Source organism: Cetorhinus maximus, chromosome 11 (assembly GCF_964194155.1).
Source record: "Cetorhinus maximus chromosome 11, sCetMax3.hap1.1, whole genome shotgun sequence".
Classification (NCBI taxonomy): domain Eukaryota; kingdom Metazoa; phylum Chordata; class Chondrichthyes; order Lamniformes; family Cetorhinidae; genus Cetorhinus; species Cetorhinus maximus.
The window spans coordinates 33,040,706-33,062,002 of NC_135889.1; the positions used below are offsets into that span (position 1 = coordinate 33,040,706).

The 21,297-nt window shown below is 41.6% G+C and overlaps 1 protein-coding gene across 9 annotated transcripts in view; it reads left to right on the forward strand.

The window, feature by feature from the left end:
* The window catches only part of LOC144686492 (diacylglycerol kinase beta-like), a 691,325-nt gene that overhangs the window by 150,876 nt on the left and 519,152 nt on the right, over window positions 1-21,297 (forward strand). For 5 of the 9 annotated variants that reach the window (XM_078551766.1, XM_078551771.1, XM_078551773.1 and 2 more), the window contains one exon: window positions 16,432-16,452. The exons of the other annotated variants lie outside the window; for them this stretch is intronic. In XM_078551766.1, coding sequence (XP_078407892.1) covers window positions 16,432-16,452 — 21 coding nt within the window. The remainder of the gene's footprint in view (window positions 1-16,431; window positions 16,453-21,297) is intronic. 9 annotated transcript variants of the gene reach the window in all.

Genomic DNA, 21,297 nt, shown 5'->3' on the forward strand with positions numbered 1-21,297 from the left:
AACAGAGAAGAAATTTGAGACCAAGATTGTGAGATTGGCAGAGAGAATCCACCTGTAATTATGAAACTCACACAAGAGAGAAAGAAAGGCGTGTGGACAGAAGGAAGATCAAAGTTTCTTCCCATGTTCCCCATTGACTTTAAGATGATGCTATTAATGGCTTGAAACAATGATACCAACTGCACGACAGTTGACTTGGCCCTCTACAAGCTTTGCTCCCTGGCCAGTATCTGAAACTAAATTGGGCTGTTCACAACCTTAATGTGCTGTTTGATCCTGGGCAGATTTCTGACTCCATGCCCTCCCCATCATCAAGACTCACTACCACCTCTATAATATCACTCGCCTCTGCCCCTGCCTCAGTGTACCTGCTGTTGAAGCGCTCACCCATACCTTTTTTATCTTTAGACTCAACTATCCTTGTGCTCTCCTGGCAAGCCTCCCACCATCCAGTCTTTGTCAACTTGACCTCATCTAAATCCCTACCAGTGTCCAAATTTGCATCAACTCCTGTTCACCCATCATCCGTGTGCTTGCTGACCTAAATTGACTCCTAGTATGATAGTGCCTCATTTTTACAATTCTCATCCTTATGTTCAGGCTTCTCAATGGCTTCCCTGTCCTATCTCCTGATATATTTCAAAAGTACTCTTCAAACCTCCACGATCAAGTAAGCAGTAAAAGGTGATAAACTTTTGAGTAGGACTCAAAACCCTCTGCAATGACTGGTTTACTCGTAATCCATTGCTTGCTGTTCAGCGAGGACATTAGGTCAAGTTTGAGTGATCAAAATACGGTGCAGCTTCCTTAATGTGTGCAAGCAGGGCATTTAAGTGGGAAGCAGCCTGTTTACTATGCTTTGGGTGGCCATTCCTATGGTAATCAGCAGTTCACAGGATCACAGAATTGTTACGGTGAGAAGGAAGCCATTTGGCCCATCATGTCGGCACCAGCTCTCCGAATGAGCATTATGACTCAGTGCCATTCTCCTGCCTTTTCCCTGTAACCCTGCATGTTGTTTCTAGTTAAATAATCACCTAATGCCCTCTTGAATGCCTCAATTTAACATACCTCTACCACCCTTCCAGGCAGTGCATTCCAAACCCGAACCACTCGCTGTGTGAAAACGTTTTTTCTCTCATCGCATTTGCTGCTTTTGCAAATCATTTCAAATCTGTGCCTCCTCGTTCTTGATCCTTTTTATGAGTGGGAACAATTTCTCCTTATCTACTCTGTTCAACCCCCTCATGATTTTGAACATCTCTATCAAATCTCCTCTTAGCCTTCTCTCCAAGGAGAACAGTTCCAACTTTTTCAATCTTTCTTCATAACTGAAGTGTCTCATCCCTGGATCTATTTTTGTAAACCTCTTCTGCACTCTCTCCAATGCATTCATTTCCTTCCTAAAGCGTGGTGCCCAGAACTGTACTCACTACTCCAGCTGAGGTCTAACTATTGTCCCATACAAGTTCGGCATAACCTCCTTTCTCTTGTACTGTATGCCCCTATTAATAAAGCCAAGGATACCGTATGCTTTATTAACTTCTCTCTCCACCTGTCCTGCCACCTTTAATGATCTTATGGACATATACACCCATGCCCCCTTGCACCTGAACACCCTTTAGAATTGTACCCCTTATTTCATATGATCTCTCCATGTTGTTCTTACCAAAATGCATCACCTCACACTCCTTTGCATTGCACTTCATCTGCCACCTATTTGCCTACTCTACCAACTTGTCTATGTCATTTTGAAGTTCTACCCTCTCCTCCTCACATTTTACAATGCTTCCAAGTTTTGTATCATCTGCAAATTTTGAAATTGTTCCATGCACACCAAGATCTATATCATTAATATATATCAGGAAAAGCAAGGGTCCTAATACCGACCCCTGGGGAACTCCACTACAAACCTTCCTCCAGCCCGAAAAATATCCATTAACTAATACTCGCTGTTTCCTAGCACTCAGCCAATTTTGTATCCATGTTGCTATTGTCCCTTTTATTCTATGAGCTACAACTTTGCTGGCAAGTCTGTGGTGCAGCACTTTATCGAATGCCTTTTAGAAGTCCATGTACACTACATCAACAGCATTACCCTCATCAACCCTATTTATTAATCTCTTCAAAACACTCCAGCAATTTAGTTAAACACGATTTTCTCTTAAATCCATGCTGGTTCTTCCTAATCAACCCACACTTTTCCATGTGACTATTAATTCTATCCCGAATAATTGTTTCTAGAAGCTTCCCCACCACTGAAATTAAACTGACTAACTGGTCTGTAATTGCTGGTCTTATCCTTACAAGCCCCCCTGAATTTAGAGAAGACTGAAAGATTATGGCCAGCGCCCGTGTAAATTGCACTCTCACTTCCTTCATTATCCTTGGATGTGTCTCATTCGATCCGGTGCCTTGTCAACTTTAAGTATCGACAGTCTATTCAACACTTCCTCCTTATCAATTTTGAACCCTTCTAGTGACAGAGTTTCCTCGTCTGTCGCCATGGCCTGGGTAGCACCTACTTGCTTGGTAAAGATGGATGCAAAGTATTCGTTTAATACCTCAGTCATGCCTCCTGCCTCCATGTGTAAATCCCCTTTTTGGTCCCTAATCAGCCGTACAACTCCTTTTACTACCTTTTTACCATTTATGTGCCTGTAGAAGACTTTTGGGATTCCCGTTTAAGTTGGCTGCCAGTCTTTTCTCATAATCTCCCTTCACTTCTCTTATTTGCTTCTTCACCTCTCCTCTGAACCTTTGTATTCAGCTTGGTTCTCAGTTGGTTTCCACCTGACATCTGTCATAAGTGCACTTTATCATCTTTATCTTAATGTGTATCAACTTTTTCATCCAGGGAGCTCTGGGTTTGTTTGTCCTACCTTTCCCTTTTGAGGGAATATACCTTGACTGTGTCCAAACCATCTCCTCTTTGAAGGTAGCCCATTGTTCAGCTGCAGTTTTTCCCGCCAATCTTTGATTCCAGTTTATCTGGCCCAGCTCTGTTCTTGTCCCATTGAAGTCGGCTCTCCCCAGTTAATTATTCTTACTCTGAATTGCCCATTGTCCTTTTCTGCCATCATCCTAAACCTTGTGACACAGTGAGCACTGTCTCCTAAATGTTCCCCCACTGACACTCGATCTACTTGGCCTACCCTCATTTCCAAGAATCAAGTCTAGCAGTGCCTCCTTTCTTGTTGGACTGGAAACATACTGCTGTAGAAAATTCTCCTGAACACACTCTATGAACTCTTGCCCCTCTCTTCCCTTTATGCTACCACTGTTCCAGTCTATTTTTGAAGTCCTCCATCTATAATGTTTGCACTTCTCTATAATTTCCCTGCCAATTTGTCCCTCTACATCCTTCCCACTAGTTCGTGGTCTATAGACTACACCAAACAATGTAATTGCACCCTTTTTGTTCCTTAGTTCTAGCCAAATTGATTCTGTCCTTGAACCCTCAGGGACATCCTCTTTCTCCAGCACTGCAATGCTCTCCTTAACCAATACCACCATCCCTCCTCCTTTTCTTCCTGTCCTATCTTTCCTGAACGCCTTGTACCCAGGAATATTTAACACCCAGTCCAGCCTTCCTTGAGCCAGGTCTCTGTTATTGCCACAACATCATAATTCTGCATGGCATTCTGCACCTGTAACTCACTAACCTTATTTTCAATAATCAGTGCATTCACATACATGCAGTATTACCCTGATTTAGACTTTATTACTTTCTCCCTTACTCCGACTTTGCCTATTGACTTACTATTCTCTATTCTATTGCCATCTGTCTCCCCCAGTATTTTGTGCACCTTGGTATTCCTCTCTAATATTCTCTCCTGGTTCCCACGCCCCTGCTGAGTTGGTTTAAAACCCCCCCAACAGCACTAGCAAAATGCCCCGCAAGGAACTCAGCCCAAGCTCTGTTCAGGTGCAACCCATCTGGCTTGTACAGGTGCCATCTCCCCCAGAGGCAGTCCCAGTGTCCCAGGAATTAAAGCCCTCCCTCCTACACCATCTTTCCAACCATGCATTCAACTGCCTTATCCTCCTATTTCTGTGATCACTTGTATGTGGCGCTTGGAGTAATCAAGAGATTACCACTTTTGAGGCCCTGCTTGCTAATTTTCTATCTAGCTTCCCAAATTCTGTTTGCAGGACCACATCCCCCTTCCTACCTAAGTCATTAGTACCAGTGTGGACCATGACCTCTGGCTGTTCACCCTCCTCTAGAAGGGTGCCCTGCAGCCGCTCGGTAACATCCTTGACCCTGGCACCAAGGAGGCAACAAACCATCCTGGAATCACATCTACGGCCACAGAAACGCCTGTCTGCTCCCCTAACTAATGAATCCCCTATCACTATTGTTCTTCCCGCCTGTTCCCCTATGTTCCCCTAACTAACGAATCCCTATCGCTATTGCTCTTCCTGTCAGTTCCCCTAACTAACGAACCCCTATCGCTATTGCTCTTCCTGTCTGTTCCCCTAAATAATGAACCCCCTATCACTATTGCTCTTCCTTTTTTCTTCCTCCCCTACTGTACAGCCAAGCTGCTCGTGCTGCCACAAACTTGGCTGTGACTGCACTCCCCTGAGGAGCCAATGCCCTCACCAGTATCCGAAAAGGAAAACTGATTAGTGAGCGTGACCCCAGGGGACTCCTGTACTACCTGCCCGGTTCTCTTGCGTTGCTTGGTGGTCACCCACATTCTTTCTACCTTTGCTCCTAACCTGCAGTGTGACCACCCCTCTGAACATGCTATCCATGTAGTACTCAGCCTTGTGAATGTGACACTAACTCCAGTCGCCGCTCGACCTCTGAAACGCGGAGCTCAAGTTTCTGGAGCTGACAGCACTTTCTGCACCTGTGGTTGTCTAGGTCACCAGTAATGTCCATGTCTTCCCACATATTAAAAGACATGCATTCTACACGACCGAGCTGCCCTGCCACGTCTTAACTTTACTTTCCTTACGTCAACTTTATTTTATCTTGGTTTACTTATATTACTTTACATTACTGGATCTGACTTCCCCTTATTCCTAGTGTTTCTTACTCAAATCCAAGTAGCTACTACTTTAAAAATAATATGCTTTTCTAACTTAAAGCTATTTAAAGACACTCTCTAACAGCAGTTTTTTTACGAACCGATGAACTTATGGTTTTCCTGTGATGTCACTGTTCGATTTATTTTTTCAAACTCTGCTCCAAAGGTGAGGTTTACACCCAGGTCCATTTCTGCTCAGCTGCTCCTGTTCCTGACTTGGAATAATTCCTATGTATACCACACCTCTTTCCCCTGTGAACGGAATGCCCACGTGAGCCTAATTCGCTACTCATTCGGTCACCGTCTCACTCCAGCATAGTTGCCTGTCTCCTCGTGTACCCCTTACTGATCAAAATTGGGACCAGAATTGTGTTCTACCTGTTGACTGAACATTTGGTCACCTGCGTTAATGTCCATTTACATGGCTGCGTATCAGATTTTTGTCTGATTAATGCTCCTATGTTGTACCATGGGTCTTTTACCACGTCAGTGTACTATATAAATGCAAGTTGGTGGTGGTGTTAGGAAAATATGCAAAGTATAATTTCCATATTACTTTACTGTTTTCCTTATTAGAAACCAGAAGCATTTAAGAGTATTAAATGAAATGCAAAACCAGGTACAATTTGTGTTGTTGGATTTGTCTTCATACTGAGAAATGATGTAGAAATTCTATTATTCACGATTTAAAAGCGTTGATGTTCTCTTGCAGTTGTTAGCGATGGGAGCAGCTGTCATCATCTAGAAACCAAGGTTATAATTATGAATAGTCAGCATGGATTTCAAAAGGGAAAGTCTTGCTTGACCAACCTCACTGAAATATTTGAAGCAGCAACAGAGAGAATAGACAGGACAATGCTGTAGATGTAGGTTATCTAGATTTTTAAAAGGCTTCTGATAAAGTACCACTTAATAGACTAATGAATAATGTCAGAGAACGTATTGTCAGGGGGCAAGTAGCAGAGTGGTTTGCTAGCTGGTTTCAAGCCAGAAAGCGCAGAGTAAGGGCAAAGGGTAGTTATTCAGAGTGGCAGACGGTGGGAAGTGAAGTGGTGTTCCACAAGGATCAGTGCTGAGATTGCTGTTATTCAGAATTTATATTAACAATTTGGAATTCAGAATGAAAAACATAATTTCTAAATTAATGCATGACACCAAGCTGGGGAAGAGAGTCAATACTGAGGACGACTGCAACAAATTACAAGAAGACATAACAAACTTGCAGAATGGCATATAATTAACAAATGAATTTCAGGATAGATAAATGCGATATTACATTTTGGCTAGAGAAATGAAGGGTTTGGAAACCAAGAATTAGGGTTTATTTCTAGAGGGATAGAATTGAAAATTGGAGAAGTTATACTAAATTTGATTTGAACCTTTGTTACACCGCATTTGGCACATTGTATCCAGTTCTAGTTGCCATAACATTAAAATGATTTAAAGGCACTGGAGAGAGTGCAAATAATGATTTACAAGGATGAAATCAGAAATGCAGGACTATATCTATCAGGATAGGATGAGCAGCTTGGGTCTTTTTTTTTTGCCCTTGAAAAGGCTGAGACCTTTTAGAGGTCTTTAAAATTATGAAAGGTTGTGATAGAGTAGACACAGAGTATTTTCACTGGTGAGGAATGTAGAGGATACTGCGCTGTGAGCAGTGAATACGGTATATTAAATTGAAAAATGCATAAGTGAGTCACTCTTTCACCTAGAAGGAGTGACTGGGGTACTTGACGGTGGGAAGAGGTGAGGTAAAAGGGCAAGTGTTGCATCTCTTCTACATTGGGGAAACCAAATGTAGATTGGTTGACCTTATTGCAGAATACCTCTGTTGTCAAGTGTGGCACCAAGCATCTGGTTGCCTGTCATTTTAATTCTCAGCTCCACTTCTACTTTGAGCTCTCTTATCTCCGCCTCCTACTATGTTCCAGTGAAGCTTAATGTCAGCTTGAGGAAGAGCATTTCATCTTTCATTCAGGCACTTTGCAGCCTTCCAGACTTGACATTGAGTTCAACAATTTCAGAAGTTGCTGGTAATGATTCTGTTTTTCCAGTTTACACCTCCTAGACTCATCATATTTTGATTCTTTATGTTTCTCATTACCATGTCCTTTTGCCTTTTGTCATTGATCGTGAGGAAGGCAGGAAAGGTTCACAGTTCTTCTATTTTGTTCTCCATCATCCCACCACCCACTTTCCCTGGCTCTCTGCTAGCTTAAAATCTGCTATATCTCTTTTTCCAGTTCTGACAAAACATTACCAACTTGAAACGTTAACTTTAACTCTCTCTTCTTCGATGTTGTGTGACCAGATGAGTATTTCCTGCATTTTCTGTTTTTATTCCACCCAACCTCACCACAAGATCAGTCAACAATGCCACCACCACCACTAGTGGTTCTCTCAAGCTTTCACTATCTCAACAATTGATTTCTCTAATGGTCTTTTCACTGCTAAATACTTTCTTGGACAGGACTAGTATATTTTGTAATATTACGAGATTTAGAGCTGGAAAAACTGGATCCATATAAAATCTTCTGATGAAAGGTCATCAACTTGAAGCATTAAATCTGTTTCTCTCTCCACATATGCTGCCAGACCTGCTGAGGTTTGCCTGCATTTTCTGTTTTTGTTTCAAATAAAATCTGAATTGCTTCAATGTACACAACTTGAGTGGATCATGGCACAGCAATTATAGAAATTCTTAACACTTGGTTAGTGGCAGTTAGCGTTTATTTATGTATATGAGTAACATAAGAATATCCCTCTGCCAGTCTAGAATCATTGGTCTAAATAACGCCTGCTTTATGATGATCAGAGTGTTCAATAAAACTGATTTTATGTATCATTATTTATTCAGAGTGCTCCAGTGGCAGTCTGAATGCTTCAAACCTTGTCCTATGGCTGTGCTACATCACAGCTGGGGGAGAAATGTATTTGTAAAGTGCTTTTTCTAACAGCACTACACTGACTTTAATACTTTGGGGGCAGGCAGCACGTAGGCTGCCACTTGCACAACCTCCTACCCCTGTGGTGTTTCAAAAAAATGTGTGGGGTGTGGGTCACATAAGTAATATTCTAATATTGTGTGCTTTGATGTGAGGGCACTGGATTGCCCCAACTTTACAGCTGGCTGACAGCAAAACTGGCTGCCGGGGAGGGAAGTGCTGCTTTCCACAAGGTGGATAAGTAAAATCAAAGGATGAGTTACCGTTACCCTCATCTGGTCCCACCCACTATTCTGCATCTAGTTGCAGAGCAACAGTGACACAGGTGTGGGAGATGATCATTTGCCTCTTTCTCAGTTGGGAGTGAGGCACAATGTCAGAATCTTAGAAAGTAACGATTAAGGGGAGGAAATAGGTAGATAAAGTATTAATCTATTCAACACAGAATTTTAAGCATTTAAAATTAGGATCTTTAAATACTAGTGATAGTGTATTGTAGAGTTTTCAAGATTAAAAGCCAGTGTTTGGTCATTTTTTGTGTTATTTTGCCACAAGAAATATCAGCAAAATTAGCAGCAAATTCAAAACCTATTTCAGAGACATCAATATCTTTCAGCAGACTCCACAAAGAGAAAATATTTTACACTGATGTGGCTATAAATAAAAGTTGGATTATATTATTGCTTTGCACAACATTTTAGAAATGTAATATGTAATAATAAATGTCAATGGCCCCCACTGTACTTGGTAATAAACTGTACCAACTTCAACATTTTATCAAAGTTTATTATTATGTCATACACTTTGAATTCTGAAATCCATTGCTTAGTAAACTACTTAAATTTATCATGCTCTTAAAAAAAGGCATTGGCAAATTCTGTTTTTAAATGATGTTAATAATTTGGCACCTTGTCTGTAGCATTTGTAAACAAAAAACCCATAGCTGTGCAACATTTTTCAGCCACTCTTGATATTTCTATTGTGCCCACAAGACACCTCTCACTGTCCATAAGCCTAATACACACAAACATCTAGTCATGAAGTATTACTCGGAGGCAAACAGGAATGCAGTGTTACTGAAGAAATTCAGAAAATGCTGGAAACAGTCAGGTCAGTCAGCATCTGTAAAGAGAACAGCATTCGCTCCATAAATTTGACTTGCCAGGATTAATGCTTCCTGTATTTTCTACTTTTGTTTCAGATCTCCAGCAGCTGCAGTATTTTGCTTTTTACAGCGTAATTTGTTCAGACTTCTTTTGCATCACAGAAAAATAATTGGTCAATTTGTCAGACCTTAATTGTGGATTAAGAGAGAACCTTATGAATCAGATTTATTAAAAATCAAAATTGTAAAAGATCAACCCAGCAGAATCCACTACATTGCAATTTAAATTTACATTTGCATGAGGTTCACAAAATGCTAAGATGCAACACATCACCAATTCTCCTTTCTTCTTTCATGGGGCGTGGGTGTTGTTGGCAAGGCCAGCGTTTGTTGCCCATCCCCACTTGCCCTTGAACTGATTGACTTGCTTGGACACTTAAAAGGGCATTTAAGAGTCAACCACAATGCTGTGGATTTGGAGTCACATGTAGGCAGACCGAGTAAGGGCGGCAGATTTCCTTCCCTAAAGGAAGGAATTAGTGAATCAGGTGGGTTTTTACAACAATTGATAATTTTATGGTCACCATTACTGAGATTACCATTACTGAGATTACCATTATATTACAGGTTTATTAATTGAATTTAAATTCCACCACCTGCCATGATGGGATTTGAATTCATGTCTCAGAGCCTGGGCCTCTGGATTACTAGTTCAGTGACATTACCCATAGGCCATCATCTCCCCCTAAACCTGAAACTGGATCACTTGTATGTGCGATTGAATCCAAACCCAAATGGAACCGTTACATACTCGGTGTTATACAGGATGCTTCACATGAGAACAGGAAGAGCTAGTGAGCACTGATTCATCTCAGGGTTATAACAGAAGACCTCTCAGTAGATCAAATGGTGATTAGCAGATAGCGTGGTTCAGCTGGCTGATATCTATCTAATTAGTGATGATTTCTTATAGCTCAATAATGCTAGAAAAAAAACTGTATATGGCTAATTCCAAGCAATTTTATTGTGGTTATTTTGAAGAAAATTAAGCAGACTATTCACATAAGGTTAATTGCGAAATCTAAGATTATTGCAGAAAGTAAAGGCTAATGGAGTAGAGGTAACATTGGCATGGAGAGAAGGATTGACTAGCCAACAGGAAACAGAGGGTAGGCATAAATAAATAATTTTATGGTTGGCAGGATGTGGTGGGTGGTGTGCCACAGGGATCAGTGCTGGGGTCTCAACTCTTTACAACTTATATAAATGATTTGGATGAAGGGACCAATGGTATGGTTGTTAAATTTGCTGGTGACACAAAGATAGGTAGGAACGTAAGTTGTGAAAAGGACATGAGGCTACAAAAGAACATAGATTAGGTGAGTGGGAAAAGGTCTGGCAAATGGAATGTTATTTGGGAAAATATGAGATTGTCCATTTTGGCAGGATGAACAAAAAAGAAGCTTATTATCTAAATGCTGAGAGATTTCAGAACTCTGAGATTCAGAGGGATCTGGGTGTCCCTAGCGCAAGAATCACAAAAGGTTAGTATGCGGGCGCAGCAAGTAATTCGCAAAGCTAATAGAAGGTTATTGTGTATTGCAAGGGGAATTGAAAACAGAAGTAGGGAGATTAAGCTTCAGTTATGCTGTTATACAGGGCATCAGCGAAGCCACATCTGGAGTAGTGTGTACAGTATTAGCCGTCTTATTTAAGGAAGGGTGTTAATGCGTTAAAAGTAGTTCAGAGGTTTACTCGACTAATACCAGGAATGGGCAGGATGTCTTATTAGTAAAGGCTTGACAGGCGTGTATCCACTGGAGTGTAGAAGAGTAAAAGGTGACTTGATTGAAACATATAAGATCCTGAGGGGTCTTGACAGGGTGGATGTGGAAAGAATGTTTCCTCTTGTGGGAGAATCTAGAACTAGGGGTCACTGTTTAAAAATAAGGTGTCGCCCATTTAAGACCGAGATGAGGAAAACATTTTTCTCTCGGAGGGCTGTGAGACTTTGGAATTCTCTTCCTCAAAAGGTGTTTGAGGTAGAGTATTTGAATATTTTTAAGGCAGAGGTGGATAGATTGTTGATAAGCAAGGAGGTGAAAGGTTATTGGGGTAGGCAGGAATGCGGAGTCGAGGTTAACATTAGATCAGCTGTGATCTTATTGAATGGCGAAACAGGATCAAGGGTCAACGTGGCTTACTCCTCCTAATTGGTCTGTTCATATGTATGGTCATGTAAGCCAAGGAGAAAGTTTCACAAATATACTTCCTTTATCAAGTTTCTAGGTTCCTCCAAATGTTAGACTATCAAAATCTCTTGTTGCTTCACAGGATTTCTATGGCTGTGCTCCAATGCACGTTAAGTGTGTATTCTTTTTACTGTAAACAGGCCAAAGTAACCTAATGACACTGAATCGAATTTTATATTCAATGATAACAGCAATGTGTCTTGGGTCTGGGCTTCAGGGGTGGGGGAGGCGGGGTGGATGGAAAGGATATTTTCATAATTTTTTGTCACTTATTGGCTTATTTATGTGTTTTGTTTTTGGCTTTCCCAGTAGATTACTTGCACCTGACCTGGGTGGGTAAGGAACATCTTAATGGTGGAGCATTTTTGACACTGTGTGAGACGCCTGAGTAGCAGCCTGTAGTGCTTCCTGCCCCTGGGGAATAAAGTTAAGTTTGCTAGTGGTGCTGCATAAACGGATTTCTCCCCCAGTAAATCTACGACATTACGTTAAAAGGTCAGCATATCAAAAACACCAGGTAGGAAAGACCGGCTAGTCTATCTAGCTTGTCCCATTCGTAAGGATCTTAGACACTGTATTACAATAGGCCAATTTCCATAAAATTCACTTCTGGCACTGCAAGTCTTTGACCACCAATTTTGGGATACCCCACATGCTTTTAATGTAAGATCCAGTCTGAGTTATTAACAGATTATTTGGATTGATGGTGTACACTATTGGAATTTAAAATTGTGACTGTATTTGATTAATTCAAGGAGCAACATTTAACAGTTGATTTATCAGAGATGGGGAGAGTTACCTGGACACTTTGTTCCAGGAAACAGTCAGACCTGTTAAATAGAACTTGAGTTTGTCAGTGGTTAGGGATAGGAGGGTGTGACTATGAGTCAGATGGGTATGGACATTCAGGATATAGTGATGGAGGAGCCCCAGCCCTGACTTCGACCAACAGGTTCAAGGTATTTGCTACCTGTGTGGATGAGAACAAGGACTGCAGAGTATTTGGACAAACTGACTGTTGCACCATGGTGCAGGAAGCCATTCAAGTGCCGGGAATGAGGTAATTGTAAGGAACAGTTTAGTCAGGATAGATACTGTTGTCTGTAGCCACAACCAGGAGTTTTGAAAATTGTGTTGCCTGCCCTGTGTTAAAGTTAAAGACATCCTCTCATGGCTGGAGAATCCAGTTGCCGTGGTACATATAGGAACAAATGACATAAGTAAAACTAAGAATGAGGTCCTGCAGAGTGAATTTGAGGAATTGGGGTCTAAATTAATAAGTGAACCTCCAAAGGTCTCATAACCTCTTGAGTTACAACCTGAGCCATGTGAAAGTTGGGATAGGATCGAACAGATTAGAGAATTAAACATGTGGCTCAAAAGAGTGGTATGTGAAGGAGGAGTTTCAATTCGTAGAACACTGGCACCAGTATTGGGGAAAGAGGGAGCTGTTCCATTGGGATGGGCACCACTTAAACCAGGCTGGGGATCAGTGTTCTGGTGAATAATATAACTTGAGCTCTGGATAGGACTTTAAACTCAAAGTGGGGCTGGGGGGTGTGGTGGGGGTAGGTCAGGAGAAGGGAAATTTAGAAATCTAAAGAGAAAATTTGAGGCAATAGAACACTCTAATGATTCAGGAAGGGACAGGAAGTTTAACAATAATGGTGCATCAATTAATAAGATCCAGGAAAAGAATAGTGGTAAAAAAATAAAATTAAAAGTTCTTTATCTGAATGTATACAGCATTCATACCAGAATAGATAATCGAGCAGCACAAATAGAGATAAATGGATTTCATCCAATTGCCATTAAAAAGACATGGCGGAAATGAGACCAAGGTTGGGAAATAAATATTCCAATATACTTAATAATCAAAAAGACAGGCAAAATGGAAAAGAAGGAGCAGAAGGCCTTATAACAAAGGATAACATAGCACTGTCGTAAGAAACGATCTTGGCTCAGGAGATCATGAAGTAGAATTAGGACTGGTGGAGATTAGGACTAACAAGAGTCATAAAATGCTAGTGAGAGTAGATTTTAGGCTCCCAACAGTAGTTGTACTGTGGATAGAATGTTAAATAAGAGATAATTGGAGCTTGTAACAAAGGCAGTGTGATAATCATGGGACACTTTAACCGTCTTATGGACTGGACCAATCAAATTACCAAAGATAGTCTGGAAGATGAATTTGTAGAATGTTTCATGACCACTTCCTACAGTAACATGTTGTGGAACCAACAAAGGATAAAGCTGTTTTATGTCTAGTATTTTGCAAATGAGACAATGGTAATTAGTAATCTCAAAGTAAAAAAGCCTCTAGCAGAAAAATTGCTCATAATACAAATTGAAGTCCATATTAAGTTTGAGAGTCACATACTCTAGTCCAATTCAAGAACCTTAATTATATAGGTATGAGGGGAGAGCTGTCTATTTTTGCTTAGGTAAATAAACTAATATGCATGGTAAATAAACAGTGGTAAACATTTATAGGAATGATTCAAAATATTCAACAAAAATACATTCCACTATAAAACAAAATCTCAGCAAGTTAGTTACTAGGGAAGTTAAGGATAGTATTAGACTAAAAGAAGAAACTTATAAAGTTATGAAGAATGGTAGTAAGCTTGAGTATTGGGAGAGTTTTAGGAGCCAGTACAGGGTGACTCAAAATTTGATTAAAAATTTTTTTAAAAATTGCATGAGAGTAAGTTAGTCAGGAATAAAATTAAAGGCTCTTTATCATAATGCACGAAGCGCTTGTAATAAAATAGATGTTGAGCCAGCAGCACAAATAGGGTAAGTAGATTACAAGAGGTTTTTTGAGTATATAAAAAATGAAAGTAGCTAAAAGTAAGTGTTGATTGTTTAGAAGCAGAGACAGAAGAAATTATCAGGGTAATGAGGAATGGCAGAAACATTGAACAAGTATGTTGTGTTTATCTTCACAGTAGCAGAGACAAATTGCATTCCAGAAATGGGTAACCAAGGTTCTAATAAGACTGAAGAGCTTATTATTAAATAAAGACGTTATTTACTTTGGACAGAGTAGGCAAGAAGAAATTGTTACCATTGATGGAAGAGTCGAGAACCAGAGGCTACTGGTTTAAGGTAAAATGGTATAAGAACCAAAGGCGGCAGGAGGAAAAGCTTTTGTTATGTAATGAGTGGTTAGGATCTGAACTTCACTGCCTGGGAGTTTGATGGATTCCAATTCAATCATGGCTTTCAAAAGGAAATTGGATAATTATCTTAAGAGAAAAAAAATGCAAGGCTACAGTGGAAGGGCAGGAGAATGGGACTGGCTGGGTTGCTCTCGCATGGAGACTAAGGGTCGAATGGCCTCATTTGTGCTGTAACCATTGTTATGACTCTATAATATCAGCAGAGAAAATGTATGCAAGAAACTTGAGAGACTAAAGCCTGACAAATTCCCAAGAACTTATGGTCTACATCCGACGCTTCTTACAGAATTGGCTGCAGAGATAGTAGATTCACTGGTTTATGATTTTCCAATGAAATTCCATAGATTTTAGAACAGCCCCAGTGGATTGGATGTTAGCAGGTGTAACACTGCTATTCAAGAAAGGAGATAAAGACAAAACAGGGAACAACAGACCAATTAGCCTGATGTCAGTCATCAGGAAATGTTGGAATCTATTACTAAGGAAGTCTTAACAATGCACTTAGAAAATCATTGTGTGACTAGAAAGAGTCAACTTGGTTTTATGAAAGGGAAATCACCTTTGACAAGTTTTAGTGCTCTTTTTTAGGCTGAGTTAGATTTTTGGTGTCTCAGTGAATCAAAGGCTTTGGGGAGTGGGCTGGTTGAGGCAGATCAGTCATGATCGTATGAATGATGGAACAGACATGAGGCATTGTATGGTCTATTCTTCTTTAATTTGTTCTTCCTGACTGTTTCAATGGCACAATTGTTGCTTGGTGTAGTATTATACAGTATAAATTAAGGAAGGTTTGATCCCTGCTAGTAAACTTCAACCAGAAGAGTCATGGGGATATCACAGTTAAACATAGCATTTCCAGGCTAATGGAATGGGAAAGATGCTCAGTATTCCTGTTTACTCAGTATTCCTGTTTCTATCAAGTGATCTATGCTGTGCAGAGGCATAGGCCTTCTAATGAGAAAGAGCAAAATTGACTTTGATAGCCTCATAGTTGAAATGGCCTGTTCAACCTCTAGGGTGGGTGAAAAGTTTTTTTAACGATGTAGATCTGTGAAATATTGAACAAATCATTAGGTATTGTCTTAAAGGAACGGTAGTGCCTATCAAAATGATGTGCATTAAAACTGTTTGTCTGAGAAAGAAAGCAAGCCAAAAGAGCTTTGTTGCTTGACACTGCAATAAGCATGGCACAAAAAATAAGGCTGGCATTCCAGTGTAGTACTGAGGGAGTGCTACCCCATTGGAGGTGCCATCTTTCTGATGAGACATTAAACCAAGACCCTGTCCTTTCAGGTGGACTTAAAAGAACCCATGGTGCTACTTCAAAGAGCAGCAAGACATTACCCCCCTGGTGTCCTGGATGATATTTATCCCGCAATCAGCATCATAAGAATCAGATTATCTGGTCATTATCAGATTGTTGTTTGTGCAAGTTCGCTGTGTGTAAATTGGCTGCCATGTTTCCTACATTACAACTATGACTACACTTCCAAAGTATTTCATTGACTGTAAAATGCTTTGGGATATCTGGTGATTGTGTTGTAAATGCAAGCCCTTTATTCCTTTCATTTTCATTGGTGTTGTTCATGTGTACGTAAAGCAATAATGCATCAACTTAAGTCATTATATTAAAAAGATTCTTGCCAAATATTTAGTGTGAGTGCCTCTTGAAGAAACAAAGGGTTATGGATGTGTTATTTTCTTGTAAGTAAAACATGGTCCTATTGTCCTACCATGGTTGGCACAAATCTGTACAGATACAATGTACTTAATGTTCTGAAACAAAAATCAATTCTATCAACAATTTCTATTCTTTTGCAAATCTTTATATCACTGTTCAATAACCTATTTCTTCCTTTGTTTCTTTCTGTCTGTCCTTCAATTTACACAACTCTGCAGAAGCAAGATATTCTAAATCAAGTAAGCATGTTACTATTATTGCTTTTATCTTCTATTTTGCTGCCTACATTTTACCTTTCAAATTGCATTTAATCTCTCAAAGTTATGAAGACTTACAAAGATTTCAATGCTATCGGTTTGAAATTTTCTTGGAAATGAATCATTGAAGCTGCTGCAAGTGTTAGAAAGACATGACATCATTTGTGATCCTTCCTCTTTCCTAACTTTTAAGTCATTGATTTTAAGTTGCACAATGGTAAGAAGTAAACCGACTGATTTAAGGCAGACAGATTTAACTGCCACTAGCGGCTGAGAGTCCCATGCCAATCCCTTCCAACTAAATCGGAGGGAGATTTTGCCACTGCTGAGCGACTGACACAGGGCCTCCCCCGTGATTAAATGGGCCTGGCCGCCATGTTTTCTGCCTTGACCGTCTGCATTAAATCTAACCCATGCTCTTTTATCTGACTGTATGAATAACATGATGGGATCATTGCAATTCTGACGGGACATAATTTGACCATTGCCTGTTCATTATTTTGGACGGAATTTTAAACTGCATTTGTTCTGGGGAAAAAATATAATTTGCACACCTGCCATGCGAAAAGTAGGCTGCTTATGCCCGTGTTCTGAATGTAACTCATTGTTCTGGGTCAAAAACCCAGAGGAGACAGTGGCATGGTGGTATTAACCCAGAGACCCAGGGTAATGTCCTGGAGACCCAGGTTCGAATCTCACCACGACAGATGGTGGAATTTGAGTTCAATAAAAATTAAAAGTCTAATGATGACCGTGAAAACCCAGATAAAAGCAAAATACTGCAGATGCTGGAAATCTGAAACAAAAACAGAAAATACTGGAAAAACTCAGCAGGCCTGGCAGCATCTGTGGAGAGAGAAACAAAGTTAAAGTTTTGAGTCCATATGTCGTCTTCAGAGCAGTATTGGCCATGAAAACCCATTTGGTTCACTAATGTCCTTTAGAGAAGGAAATCTGACGTCCTTACCTGGCCTGGCCTACATGTGACTCCAGATCCACAGGAATATAGTTCACTCTCAGCTGCCCTCTGAAATGACCTAGCCAGCCACTCAGTTGTATCAAACTGCTTAAAAAGAAGTCAATAAGGAATGAAACTGGACGGACCACCCGGAATAAACCTAGGCACCAGAAAGAACAATGGCAAACTCATCCCTGTCGACCCTGCAAAGCCCACCTTACTAACATCTTTGGGGCTTGTGCCAAAATTGGGAGAGCTGTCTCACAGACTAGTCAAGCAACAGCCTGACATAGTCATCCTCATGGATTCATATCTTACAGACAATGTCCCACACACCATCATCACCATCCCTGGGTATGTCGTGTCCCACTAGCAGGACAGACCCAACAGAGGTGGCAGCACGGTGGTATACAGTCGGGAGGGGGTTGCTCTGGAGTTCTCAACATTGACTTTGGGCCCCATGAAGTCTCATGGCATCAGGTCAAACATGAACAAGGAAACCTCCTGCTGATTACCACATACCATTTCCCCCCTCAGCTGATGAATCAGTACTCCCCCATGTTGAACACCACTTGGAAGAAGCACTGAGGGTGGCAAGGGTGCAGAATGTACTCTGGGTGGGAGATTCAATGTCCATCACAAGGAGTGGCCTGGTAGCACCACTACAGGCCAAGCTGGCCGAGTCCTAAAGGACATAGTTGCTAGACTGGGTCTGCGGCAGGTGGTGAGGGAACCAACAAGAGGGAGAAACATCCTTGACCTCATCCTCACCAATCTGCCTGCCTTGGTTCATCTTTCCATGACAGTATTGGTAGGAGTGACCACCTCACAGTCCTTGTGGAGACGATGTCCCGTCTTCATGTGAGGATACCCTCCATCATGTGTGTGTGGCACTACTACCATGCTAAATGGGATAGATTTCGAACAGATCTAGCAACTCAAGACTGGACATCTATGAGTGCTGTGGGCCATCAGCAGCAGCAGAATTGTACTCGACCACAATTTGTAACCTTAGGGCCTGGCATATCCTCCAGTCTTACCATTACCACCAAGCCAGGGGATCATCCAGGCATACCTAAAAATGAGGTGTCAAGCTACATCACAGGAATACTTGCGTGCCAAACAGCATAAGCAGCAAGCAATAGACAAAGCTGATTCCACAACCAACGGATCAGATTTAAATCCTGCCACAACCAATCGTGAATGGTGATGAACAATTAAACAACTCACTGGAGAAGGAGGCTCCAGAAATATGCCCATTCTCCATGATGGGGGAGCCCAGCACATCAGTGCAAAAGATATGGCTGAAGCATTTGCAACAAGTGCCAGGTGGATGATCCATCTTGGCTTGCTCCGGAGGTCCCCAGCATTACACATGCCAGTCTTCAGCCAATCCGATTCACTCCACGTGATATCAAGAAATGGCTGAAGGCACTGGATACTGCTAAGACTATGGGCCCTGACACTATTCCAGCAATAGTACTGAAGACTTGTGCTCCAGATCTTGCTGTGCCCCTAGCCAAGCTGTTCCAGTACAGCGACAACACTGGCATCTACCCGACAATGTGGAACTTTGCCCAAGTATGTCCTGTACACACAGAGCAGGACGAATCCAACCTGGCCAATTACCACCCCATCAGTCCACTCTCAATCATCAGTAAAATGATGGAATGGGTCATCAACAGTGCTATCAAATGGCACTTGCTTAGCAATAGCTCAGCTTGGGTTCAGGCAGGGTTATTCAGCTCCTGACCTCATTACAGCCTTGGTTCAAACATGGACAAAAGAGCTGAACACCAGAGGTGAGGTGAGAGTGACTGGCATTAAGGCCGCATTTGACTGAAAATGGCATTAGGGAGCCCTAGCAAAACTGGAGTCAATGGGAATTACGGGGAAAACACTTCGCTGGTTGGAGTCATACCAAGCACAAAGGAAGATGGTTGTGGTTGTTGGAGGTCAATCATTTCAGTTCCGGGACATCACTGCATGAGTTCCTCAGGGTAGTGTCCTAGGCCCAACCATCTTCAGCTGCTTCATCAATGACCTTCCATCATAAGGTCAGAAGTGGGGATGTTCGCTGATGATTGCACAATGTTCAGCACCATTCGTGACTACTTGGATACTAAAACAGCCCATGTCCAAATGCAGCAAGACCTGGACAATATCCAGGCTTGAGCTGACAAGTGGCAAGTAACATTTGCGCCACACAAATGCTAGGGCAATGACCATCTCCAACAAGAGAGAATCTAACCATCGCCCCTTGACATTCGATGGTATCACCATTGCTGAATCCCCCCCAATCAACATCCTGGTCGTTACCATTGACTAGAAACAGAACTGGACTAGCCATATAAAGATTGTGGCTATAAGAGCAAGTCGGAGGCTAGGAGTCCTGTGGTGAATAACTCACCACTGGACTCCCCAAAGCCTGTCCACCATTTACAATGCACAAGTCAGGAGTGTGATGGAATAATTGCTACTTGCCTCTGAGTGCAGCTCCAGCAGTTTACTGTAACCATGGCTGACGAGAAGAAAGCACCAATTTCCAAGAAGGGCACCAAGAAAGCCCAGAAGAGGGCGCCACCGAAAGGCAGCAAGAAGAGGATGCGATCCTGGAAAGAGTGTTACTCCATCTACATCTGTAAAGTGATGAAGCAGGTTTGCCCCGACACCAGCATCTCCTCCAAGGCCATGAACACATGAACTTGTTTGTCAATGACATTTTCAAGCGCATCGTGGGCAAGGCTTCCCACATGACCCATTATAACAAGTGCAGCACCATCAGCTTCCCGGGAGATCCAGGCCGCCGTGCACCTGCTGCTGCCCGGGGAACTTGGCCAAGCACACCGACTCGGAGGGCACAAAGGCGGTGACCAAGTACACCAGCTCTAAGTGAAGTTCCACAATGCACTGAAAAACAGACACTCAAGAAGCTTGACACCATCCAGGACAAAGCAGCCCTCTGAATTGGCACTCCATGCACAAACATTCACTCCCTCCACCACCGACGCACAGTGGCAGCAGAATTTATCTATAAGATGCACTACAGAAACGCACCAAGGCTCCTTAGACAGCACCTTCCAAACCCATGACCACTACCATCTAGAAGGACAAGGGCAGCAGACATATGGGAACATCACCACCTGGAAGTTCCCTTCCAAGCCACTCACCATCCTGACCTGGAAATATATTGCTGTTCCTTCACTGTTGCTGGGTGAAAATCCTGGAGCTCCCTCCCTAACAGCACTGTGGTGGACTGCAGCGGTTCAAGAAGGCAGCTCACCACCACCTCCTCAAGGGCAATTAGGGGTAGGCAATAAATGCTGGCCTAGTAAGCGACGCCTACATCCCATGAATGGAAAAAAAAACTTTAATAATCCTAGTAATTCTGTATTCAGACATTCATGAATAATATCCTTGACTCTAGTTCCTGCAAAGGTTCATAAAATTATCCATGGCACGGTATAGCCCGTTTTCGTTGCATAAGTTATTAGGTTCACAAATCACTACCAATTTTCAGTAGTGGCTCCTTATCAGTTATTGATTGGTTCCTTCACATCACCATACTTATCGCTATAGTCCCCGTCTCGTTACCATGTGTCCAGACATAGTCATCACTCATAACCAATGTAAGCATTACATTGTCAGCACATATCAATCACCATCACTGCTGAATACAGTACTATTACTACTACAAGATTTCCACATATCACAGCACATGTCCTAATTTATCAACTGATTTATTTTTCTAATCATGAATCTAATTGTGGTTCATTTTTTATTGAAGAAAGAACAAAAAATCAGTTAATATAATTTACAGAAAATATTTTCTTGCACTGGGATGTGGTTAAGTTTATTTTTGTTAGCCT